This window comes from Desmodus rotundus, chromosome 9 (genome assembly GCF_022682495.2).
Source record: "Desmodus rotundus isolate HL8 chromosome 9, HLdesRot8A.1, whole genome shotgun sequence".
NCBI classification, from domain to species: domain Eukaryota; kingdom Metazoa; phylum Chordata; class Mammalia; order Chiroptera; family Phyllostomidae; genus Desmodus; species Desmodus rotundus.
In genome coordinates this window covers 100,610,800-100,622,287 of record NC_071395.1, presented here as the reverse complement: position 1 = coordinate 100,622,287, position 11,488 = coordinate 100,610,800, and the positions used below count along the sequence as shown (strand labels likewise).

Here is an 11,488-nt window from a genome sequence, read left to right as displayed (position 1 = left end):
TGTTTCAAGCGCAGAGAGTCCCAATTATGATGGATGCAAAGAGGCCCAGTCTAAGACACATCATTATTAAAAAGGCAAATGTTAAAGAGAGACTCTTAAAAGCAAAAGAAAAGAAATTAGTTACCAGAAGGTTGCCGGATGGGAGGGGAAGGGGGAGGCGGAGAACGGGTGAAGAGGCGAGGGGATTAAGTACCAATAGGTAGTCACACAAGAGCCATGGGGATGTAAAGTACAGTATGGGAATGGAGTAGCCAAAGGACTTACACGCAGGACCCATGGACCTGAACAATGGTGGGGGGAATGCCTGAGGGAGTGGGGGGTGCTGGGTGGAGGGGGACAAAGGGGGAAAAATCAGGGCAAATGCAATAGCACAATCAATAACATGTAATTAAAAAAATAAAAAGAAATAAAATTACCCTGTTTCCTAAGGCCTCTACATCCTACTTAATTAATTCATTAAAAACATGGAACTGTTGCCCTGACCAGTGTGGCTCAGTTGGTTGCGCGTCACTCCACAGAGCAAAAGGTCGCCAGATCGATTCCCAGTCAGCGCATATGCCTGATTTGTGGGTTCGGTCCCCAGTTGGGGCACATGAGAGGCAACAGATTGATGTTTCTCTCACACTGATGTTTCTCTCGCTCTCTTTCTCCCTCCCTACTCCTCTACCTGAAAATGAATAAAAATCTTCAAAAAAAAAAAAAAAGAATTGAAGATATCTTTTAAAAAATATTGGATTGTTGGGATCCGTTTCTCATTGTTAATATATTATGGGAAATGAAAAAGGAGAAGAACAAAAAAGATCAAATTGAAATTTAAAAAATTTACTATTGAAATTTACTTAAGCTTTAAGACAAGTCTGTTTTTCAGGCTGGATTACATAGAGATACTGCCAAACCTGATACAGCAATTTTTATGCTATTTCCAGAATCCATAGTGTTAGAAGATTTTAATGGAAATGGAAGAACCACATAGAGATTTTATTAACATAAGATATTTTGTATGGTTCCAACTGCCACATCGCAGTCCAGAGAAAGCTCCAGTAGCCACCCCAGCCGAGTGAAGTCCCTCTTTAAAAGGAATTCTGCACCAATCGTCGATTATTTAAAACACCTCCAAGTGACTCCACTCTTGCTAATGTCACCAGATGCAATTCCTAAACTTAACACCCACCTTAAAAATGTGTCAATAAGCCTTTCTGAATGGGATATTCTAGTTTATACTAGTAACATACAGCACACCATCATTTACGCGACCCTAAATTTTATACTTTTTATAGTATTCATAACTAAAAAGCACCTATCACTGATCTACAACATTATATCCTTAAAGCTTTATGTTTATGAACTTTCTGAATCACTGTAAATTTTAGGCCAGTCCAAAGGATTCCTTCACTTATGTAAATAAATAAATTTATATCACAGTGCTTTACAGTTTACAAAGCACTAGACTTTCACCAACACCTGTTCTGTGTTTTCTTCATACCTCTTTGGCCATTCCTTCTTGGGAAGATCCCTTCATAAGCGCTAATGATTCTTTAAATTATGAAGGCAGGGTTCTACCCCAGAACCTCTTCTTTTAGCCCTGACATAGTCTCCTTTGGTGAACTCACCAACTCCTGTGGCTTTCAGTACCACTGCAGGCCGACAGTCCCCCACGCCTCCTTCCTGAGATCTAGAACTCTTACACCCAAAAGCCCGGTGCACACCTTCTACCTAGACAACTCCCAACTCCCGCGCTCTTCAAGGTCACCCCGTCCAACACCAAACCCCTCTTTCCTTCCCTCCAGATCTGCTTCTTCTGACAGTCACCTCTCCATAAATGGGTCACTCCCTCTTTGCCCACATCCTGCTTTAGTCACACACGTCTCATCACACCGCTCTTCTGTTAAGGCCTCCACCAGTTCTCCTTTGCTTTAAAGATAAAAATACAAACTACTCAATTAGGTATACAAAGGCCTTCCATAATCCAGCCCCCCCTCCCCGCCCTTTCTGGATTTATCTCTGGTCAAATTTGTACTTGCTTCTGCTCCACGCTGTAGTCATTTTAAAAGTTTTTCTTTAATTAAGGTGGCTTCACATTTCCAAATCTTTGGTCAAGGAATGCCAATCTCCCCAGGACGCCCATTCCATTCCCTAACCCAATTCTTCTTCTTCTTCTTTTTTTTAAAAAAATACTCACCCAAGGACATTTTTTTCACTGCTTTTTAGAGACAGAGTGAGGGAGAAACATCGATGCAATAGAAAAGCATCAACTGGTTGCCTCCTGTATGCACCCACACCGAGGATTGAACCCACAACCTAGGCATGTTCCCACAACCTAGGGAATTGAACCTACAACCTCTTTGCCACGGGAGGGTGTTCCAAACAATTGAGCCACACTGACCAGGGCGTTAACCCAATTCTTTAGACTAACATTATTCCGTGTTGAGTCACCTCAAGCACCACTTCGGACTCCCTTCCCTGTCCTCCTCCATCAGAGCGCCTCCAACCCGCCATTTGTTAACACTCTCTCTGCACTGCTCTCTGACTGCGGGAGGGACACTTTCGGTCTCAAGATTAAGGCTGGCAGGCACGTGGTTAATGCTGATTAAGGTGAGAAAATGAACAAATGAAAACAACACTTTATAAAGTATTTTTATTTCTCTATTCTGCAGGTGAGAAAACTGAGGTTCTGGGAGGGTGAATGCCCAAGATCTTCTGACCTCATCATGTGCTCTTCACATATAACTCAATATATGACCAAAACCTGCCATTTTCTAAAGCTCCTTCAGACAAAACGCATACATTTCAGTATACAGATACTAAATAATAAACAAAACAAAGAAAGGAAGGAATAAAGAAGAAAAGAAGGAAAAAATATATCAAGTCCTTTTCCAAGTAAGGAATTTAAAGAAAACCTCTTAGAAATCACTTATTAAAGTGGTTTCTTGTTTCCTCTAGGTGAAAACCCAAGTCACAGAGCGCGGCGGAGACCGAGCTCCCGGAACCCCCGACTTACCCATTCGGAAGTCAATGTAGCCCTCGCCTCCACTGATGACCAGCATAGACTTCAAGGGCGTTTGGCTGCCAGGCTCCTGTGCAGACGGCCCTGCCTTGTCACCCGTCAGATCTGTGCCACTAGGGCCACTTTGTGGGCTGACAACTTGACCTATTCATACAGGAACAAGTCATATTACTTATCACTGATTGGGGTGGGGAGACTTGTTTTTTTCTGAATATTTTCACAAAGTTGAACAAAAAAGTAAGCGTATCCTAATACAACCAAAGTACTGGGGATGCTAGATGCCTCTGCATGATCAGAAAACATCTATGAAGGTCATAAGAGTGCAATCTGAAAATCTAAATGAAGCTGTTTTATACCAAAGCAGACACAGGCCCCAAATCCAGCACGACATCTGTGTTTGGCCAGGCTGGCCTCAGCTGCCTGCTTCAGACTGGTACAACCTGCACCGTTGGCTCTGAGGGACAACGGAAAGGCCCCTCCCCTGAGAGGCTACATGTGCATTTGTGTAAAAGACTAAGGAAAGTCTTCACCTCGAGCCTTATGAGTTTGGGTATTCCTAATTGATATTTATGTTTCAAATCCACGGTTTTCCTCTCATATTGAAGAAAAGTATGTCTTATTTTTAATTTAGATTATACAAATAAAATTACTGGTAAATTTACTGTGTCATTTGCTCTGAAGTTTAAGTTCTAAGGTACAACCCTTGAGCATGGAACGGTAAGGAGAGAAACCTTCGAATATCAATCACACTATAATCTCTAAGACATCCCTTTTAGAAACCTTTGGCGGTGGGGTACTTGTTTTTTCTTGCCAGAATCTACTGTCCTTTGGTCAAACTGCACAGACCATGCTTCTAGGACACAGCAGGACATAGTCCTATGACGTGACACACTTTTAAAAATTAATTTATGTTGAAAGTGGGTAGGACAGTTGGATTTATTCCCACAGTGTCCCATTCATGCATTACTCAATTACACTCTGGAGGAAATCAGGCCTGCTAGAGAAAACTGTTAGCAGACCAGCTGGTTTGGCCACAGAAGCAAGAACACAGAAGTATGATAGTAATGCCAACCTGAATGGTTTACGCTTAGGGCCAACTGGTCAACAAACAATGTTGCCAACTCTCCTTCTAGATTCATACCCAATAGGAAAGTCCTTCCCATGTCTACAAGGTCTCCTGCAGTATTATTTTTAATATGGGGACAGGGGGATCCTAGAGGTCCATCAATAGAAGAATGGAACACGTTTATTCAGATATTAGAACACAGTTCATTGAATGTACTAGATTTTTATGTATAAACTTAACAAATCTCAAAAATGAGAAGGAACTTGCAAAAGAATACACACGTACTGTAACATTTAAATTAAATTCAAAAGCACAAAAATACTATATATTGTTTATACAGACTATGTCTCATGTAGTAGAAGTATAAACACATGGGCAGGATAACGGTTACAGATGGAGAAGGCAAGGCAATGAAACCGGGGGGATATAAAGGAGACTCGGAGGGGACTCCATGACATATTTTTTCTTTAAGAAAGCAAGAACACACTGTTACCAGCAGTTCCGTATTTGGGAACTTATCCTAAAGGAATAACTACACAGATGTGCAAGACGTGTGCTTCAGGAAGGTCATTACCCTGCTGCTGGGAACACGGAGCAGCCAGGCACCACGCGCCAGCCCTGCACTACATACACCGATCACCTAATCTTTGGGACACCCTCGGGAAGATAAGTGCGATTATTGTGTCAACTCGGCTATGCTATGGTGCCAAGGTATTTGGTCAAATTCCAGTCGAGATATTGCTGTGAAAGTATGGTTAACATGTAAATCAGTGGACTTGGAGTAAACTGGATTACTCTCCATACAGTGAGTAGGCCTCATCCAATCAGTTGTTGATCTTAAGAGAAAAAAATAGCCCCAGGAGGAAGAGGGAACTCTGCCTCTAGACAGCTTTTGCATTCAAGCTGCAATATTGACTCTTTCCTGGGTCCCCAGTCTGCCAGCCTGCCCTGCAGATTTCTGATAAGCCAGCCTTCACCATCACATGAGCCAATTCCTTAAAACAAACAAACAAACAAATAAATAAGTCTCCCCTTGCTCCTCCCCCACCTCTTCCCCCCTCCCTCCTCTTTATCCCCTCCCTCCCACCCAGCCCCAGTAGTTCTGTTTCTTTGAAGAACCCTAACTAATACACTGAGAAACTACTATGTCCAATATTACACAGTTGGTTGGTGTGGCAACTAACTTGCCTCTTATGGGGGAAATTTCAAAACGGGTCCTGATTACAGATGGTCAGTAACATCATTTTAGTATTCTCAACCGACCAATCTTTTTCATGGACATCACTACAACCACCTTTCATCTCTAGATGGTACTTAATAGCCCCCAAAGCACTTTCATTAATTTTCATGACAAATGAGGTCGGCAGAGAGCAGATACCATGTCCACTTAAGGAAACGAGGAAGTGAGTCTCAGAGGTTAGGCGACTGGTTCAAAGTAACAGGCAGGCAGTGACGCAGAGGCCCCGACGCCCAGGCCCTCCCTGCGGCACTGGTAAAGGTGCCGGAGCACGTTCTTCGAGTCTTCCTGCACAAAGCCCAGGTGACAGGGGCTTCCTTCTCCCTTATTAAGCCAAGACAATTTTTGGTATTCTGTGGTGACAAAATAATACCATTGCCTTTCAAACGTAGGCAGGTTTCTTAAATAAAAATCAAGAAGTTTGTTTTGGGAGGTGGAGGAGAGATTCCAAAACAATTTCATTCAGATAACCCTATGGCAATTTATTCCCACCTCTATTACAGAATTCTCCACATATTATAGTGAAATCATCTGTAATTCCAGTACTTAGCATTTGAGTGGAACCAAGGGACAAAAGACAGACAATGGCATACAACTTCTGAATCTAACCTACCTGGGACTGCCACAAAGAATTTCACAGCATCCCGATGCCCATGGAAGCAAAGCTGTGCGTGTGCCATCGAACAATAGGGTATAAATGTCCCTGGGGTCACTTTATCGCTGTTTTCATCACCATATACCCGAATCACACTTCCAGGACGATTTCCTGGTGCTCCTGAGGTTTTATTTGCTACAACAGAAAAATTAAATACCAAATATTTTCTCTAGAAATTAGTGATGATGCAAGAGGTTACTGGTTAATCCTTATGATATTATCTAAAAGCTACAGCCAGTCGAGGTAAAACGAAGGCGGCAATGCCAAATCAAGACAAAGCTGGAAAAAAAGATACACAGCATGCTAGTTATTTTTAAGTACCTCAGTAAATGGAGTAGGGGATTTTGCCAGTCTAGCAATAACTAAGCTTATTTTTTAAACACATCTGTTAATTTTAAAAAATCATTTTAGTTAACAAAAGAAAACATTTGAATCTTAGGTATGTCTGTTTTGTTTTGTTTTTTAATCCTCATTTTAGAAAACTAACCAGTTACATAGTATAAAGGAAATGGGCATATTTTTAAATAAAATTTTTATACTTTATCTTCTGATTTGTCTCCCCTGTGGTAAGAACATCTCCCTTGAGGGGAGTGGTAAAAAAAACTGCTTAAAAGGATCCAGCCACTATCATAGGGTAACTTTTATTTACACCAGACCAATGATTGGCTGGATTATTTTAGAATGACCAGACTCACAAAACATCCCCATTCCATGGGCCAGTAAGTGAATGAAAGAAACGTGATTGGTAACAAGAGTAAACAATGTAGATTAATGACAGTTTTAAAGAGATGTTTCGTGTTTTTATTGGCAGGGAAAAAAGTCTGAAAGAAAGGTCAGCTGCAACGAAAGATGATAAGCAGACTAAGCTGCCGCAGTGGGTTGGTGGCCATGTAACAGACATCAAAAACGAAACAAAAAACACCTGCTGCGATGCAGTGGCTGCGAGTGGATGACATTTAGGAACATTCAGAGGGATCTAGAGACGTGAGAACAGCCTCACAGTGGCTGTCAGAAGCCAGGAGGAAGAGCTGGTTCAGGATCCGCACTTACCCCTCAGCCCCAGTAAACGTCCCTGGTGGAGGATTACCGCTGAAGTGAGAGAGGAGGAAAGGGGGCATGGAGAGGTGCGCGACAGGGGAGAAGGGTTACTATGAGCCAGTGCCCGCGGCGTCTTCCAGCTGGCAGCCTGGCGCCCAAAGCTCCTAACCAAATTCCACCTGGTATAATACCAAGTAATACTCAAGGTTCTTACCAAAGTCTCTCTCTAGAATTTCACTGCTCGAAAAGCACAATTTTTGATTAACGTGATTTTGTTCTGCTTAATCAAAAAGCAATTTCAGTGCTTCATGGTGTAATAAGAACTTAATTAATGGAGAGCATTTCCTAAATGCTAACATTCCCCTCCCTCTTACATGGAAGAAACCCTGTGCAGGGTCGGCTTTAGCTCAAGCGCTTGCTTTGTCAGGGCACACACGGAAAGAAACCCTGTTCAAAACAGCGATGCTGAAACGGAACTCTCTATTAGAGAGTTGGCACGAACTCTGGGGATATCCTAGGGTCTCTCAGGGTGCAAGTGGTCTAAACACGCAGACTTATAGTGATTAAGAAGTTAGGTTCCTTAAAGGCTCCAGACACACCACCTGCCACTCCTCCTTCCTTTCCCCTGAAAAAGGGTAAGACGATTCTGAGGTGTCTACTAACTCATTCTATGGACTCAGGGCACCTGTTTTCAAACCACTGCCTGCCCGTGAATCTTGCAACACAAAAACACTTATTTAATGAATGGTCAATGTAATGGAACATAATGTAAGAAACATACAATGCATATTTTGTTCACAAAAATAATAATGGAACATAATATAAAAAATATACAATGTACATTTTGTTCATATTCTTTTCAAATACAGGCTGGATGACTTGTCTCCTGCATAAGGAGGGCTTGCTGACCTCCTGAGAAACTTCTCCCGTGCCTTTTTATAAACCTTGAGTAAGCCAAATGGGATACCCTAAACTGCCAGGGAGAATGTGAAAACCAGGGGGGCTGCTGGCTGGGGCTGCTGAATGCTGCTGTAGTACAGCGCCGAGGAAACAGGGCTGCTACTCCTGAACTGAAAAACAGCTTCTCAGAAAGAAGAGCTTTTCGTTATAAATACTGGTCCCGATACAAGGGGAATGGTATTTGCTACAGTTCACAAGTTTCACAGGAAGAGTGAGGGACAGTGGTTAGGCCTTTGCCACCAGCTTCGTGCTCTGAGCTACCAGAGCTGCCAATACTACGACAACCCCTTCCGCCCGAATCCCGGACCGGAGCGTTCCCTCCACTCGCCCACCTGCACTGCGACAGCCAGGAGAAAACATACTTACTTTCTGTCAGTGGGATGGAGATAATGACACCATTTCCTGTCCCCACCCACAAGCGATTGCAAGACACCATGAGAGCTGTGATCCTCACAAAAGAGAAGCCCAGTTTTCCAGTACCTGTACAGCAGGGGGAGACATTTCATTGAGAAACTAGAGCAGGTGATGTTTTAGATCACCGGCCCCTCAGAGCAGCAGGTTAATAAAACAGGGAAAATGTGACCAGAACCACTTGACCGTTCCCTGAAGGGACATATCAAAGCAAACTCTCACTTGGCTTTATCACCTATGGGTAACGGGAAAAGAAAATTCTAAACGTGGCTGGCATTACACGATCATTTAGAAGGAAGATATGGTGGCTCAGGTAATATGACACAGGATTTAATTACAGAGCTGCAAAAACCAAAAACCCTCAGTAAAAGCAGAGTTTACTAAAACAGGAAGTCAAATGTCCTTTCAATTTATAAGCTGAAAGAGTTTTGTCTTGCCTAAATCAAACTGGGAGGTAAGAAAAGGTCCCCTCTGGCTGTGACATGTAAGCTATGGTCTGAAAGCCAAGTAAACAGGGACCAAGAACTTCTTGGGCAGAGGATACAGTACGTGTGAGGGCCCTGAAATAGGAAGGAACTTGCTGAGTTTGGATCAGTGAGAGTGTGGGTCTGTATGGGTAGAACAGAGTGAGGAGAGTGGTCCAGGCCACTTAAATTCCTTTAGTCATGTCACAAAATGTCCCCTCACCTAAAGACAGTAATGTTCCAAAAGTGGCTGGATTTACGTAAGTGGAAGTAGTGAGTGGTGACGCTTGCACATGGGTTACTATGCAGAGAAGAGACGGGAGTGGAAACAGGGAGACTCATGGTTATCCAGGCAGGAAAGGATGGTGGCCTGGTACTGGGGACGGTAGAGATAAAGAAGTAACTGATGTGAGATATCTTTGGAGGCAGAGTTGACAGTGCCCCACAGGGTAGATGAAGTATCTGTCTGACACTTCTAGTGATAAGAGCTCACCATTCCTCGGGCAACTGATTCATTGGCTCTGCCCAGCATTTGAGAACATTTAAAAATAAAACATTTCCTTTAATTGACAAAAATAAAGTGATCTGGAAGCTTACCTAACATTTTGCTTACATAAGGCTCAATGTCCACATCCTGCAGATGTTGGTAAGTGTGTGCATGATAGAGACGGAGCGTGGAGTCCAGACGAATGGAGACCCACACACCATCACCTACCCACGCAAGCTGCCGCACCTGGCTCTCCTTCCTGGGATGTGCATCAAATGATTTCTGGAGAAGATTGTTCAACCACAATGTTACTTTTATTATGTAGGAGTTTGTGTTTAAAAACAGTGCTAATCTGCACCCAAATTTGGCAGAATGTGTATTAAAAGAGGAGTTTAACTAGTGTTCTCTAAATATGATCATCCCTCTGTACACAATAGCTTCTATCCCAGATTGCAAAACAAAATGAAGAACAAAGAACTAAAGGATGCTCATTTTTAACTGTACAGGTCATCGACTTACGGAAGCAATCCTGGCACATCCATGCTATGTGTCAGCATTCAACAAAAAGACTGTATTTGATCTCAAGTTTTTTTTGAGATGCAGAGTAATACATGAAGTAAGATCCTGTTTGTAATTGAACAAAAAGAAACCTGCATTGCGCATATGTGTGTATGTATGTGTTGGATGCAAGAAACAGATCGGAAAAATAAACACCAAATGGTTAACTTTGGGACTTTTAGGAAAAGGAGTGAGATTTGGGATGAAAGGAGACCTTTCCCCTTAAAATTTTCCTGCTTTAAGTTTTATTTAAAAAAAAAAAAAAAAAAGAGAATTGTTGCAAAGCTTTTTTAAAAGAAAGCAATACTAAGAGGTTTTTGTTTTCATGATGAATACTACTGCAATCTTATTTCTCAGTCTTTGACACACATGTGGGTTTGCATGAATATATGTGGGATGGCAGAGACGGGAATTCTCTTTCGCCATAACCCATACATAAAATTAAACAAGTCAAGAACCACATACTCAAACAATGCATGTATGCATCTATGGATATTGAGACATTATGGATACTTAAACATTTGTGTGTTAATCCTCTTCCTTAAAAAAAAAAAAAAAAAAAGGAAAAAAAATGCTTCCCACCCTCAAAGTCAACAGTAGCAAGATGTCATCAATATATCACTGAAGTACCCTAAAATACACAGACAGATTCAGAAAACAGTTTCGAAAGAAGCTGAAAATAGTTAGTCTTAGGATCTTCAGGAACAACAAATTCATTAAGCAGAGAAAACGTGGGTAACTTGCCTCTATTTTCATGGCCTTCGGCTGAACCACGTAGATTTTGTTCCGGTAGCCACACCAGACTTTGTCATGCACCACGGTCATGCATCGGATGGAGTGGTGAGGCCGTCCGAGGTCCAGCAGGTGATAGTTTGACAAATCCCACTGCCCGTCTTTCAAACAAGAAATAAATTATTAGTTAATGTATACCACCTTTTACTGAACTTTAACACAGGCAAGATTCTATCAGGGTGTGCAATTAAATTGATTCATGAAGCACCCCCAAACACTACGTACTCAGTTAATCTTTTATTTGTAGAAATTAAGTTCTCTCATCCTATAAACTGCGAAGTTGGAGGAGACCTCTAACCTGCCATCCAGGACCTGGACCCACACAGTCTCAACAGCAGTGACATGATAAATCAGTTGTAAGTTATTTATAATAACATTTAAGAATTAGAAGGGATTAAATTATTTGGGGGATAATCTGTCTTACTCACTTGCATTTTGATATTTTTTCTTGGGTAGAAGTCAAGGGCAACTTCAGGAACCGTGTGTACTATGATTTTGGTGATGACAGAGGACAAATGAGAAGCAGCCACTGGAAGCTTGCTTTGCTTGAACAGTTCCAGGGAAAGAAAACATGCCGCCTCACAAAGCAGCTGTAACTGTCAGAAAAATACCCCCACGCCTAGCTAAAGCCCGCCTCCTTGTATGTAATCACTGATTTATGCGTCTAAGGTTTTGCCCAGTGGAAACAGAATAAGTGCAGTCCAACTCCTTTATGACTGCCCCATCTTCTCCTTTCTACCAAGCATTCTTGGCACACGTTAACGGACCCTTTATCCTAACTCTCCTTTGCCCAGGCCCATCTAATGTAGTCACCAG

The 11,488-nt window shown here is 42.2% G+C and overlaps 1 protein-coding gene across 4 annotated transcripts in view; it reads right to left on the bottom strand.

The window, feature by feature from the left end:
• Positions 1-11,488, bottom strand: part of SPAG9 (sperm associated antigen 9) — a 110,991-nt gene that overhangs the window by 5,330 nt on the left and 94,173 nt on the right. For 2 of the 4 annotated variants that reach the window (XM_053930493.2, XM_053930495.1), the window contains 6 exons: positions 10,625-10,773; positions 9,433-9,604; positions 8,327-8,440; positions 7,013-7,051; positions 5,921-6,097; positions 2,999-3,148 (listed from right to left, as the gene is read on the bottom strand). In XM_053930493.2, coding sequence (XP_053786468.1) covers positions 2,999-3,148; positions 5,921-6,097; positions 7,013-7,051; positions 8,327-8,440; positions 9,433-9,604; positions 10,625-10,773 — 801 coding nt within the window. The remainder of the gene's footprint in view (positions 1-2,998; positions 3,149-5,920; positions 6,098-7,012; positions 7,052-8,326; positions 8,441-9,432; positions 9,605-10,624; positions 10,774-11,488) is intronic. The other 2 variants (XM_053930494.2, XM_053930496.1) reach the window with 1 other exon arrangement.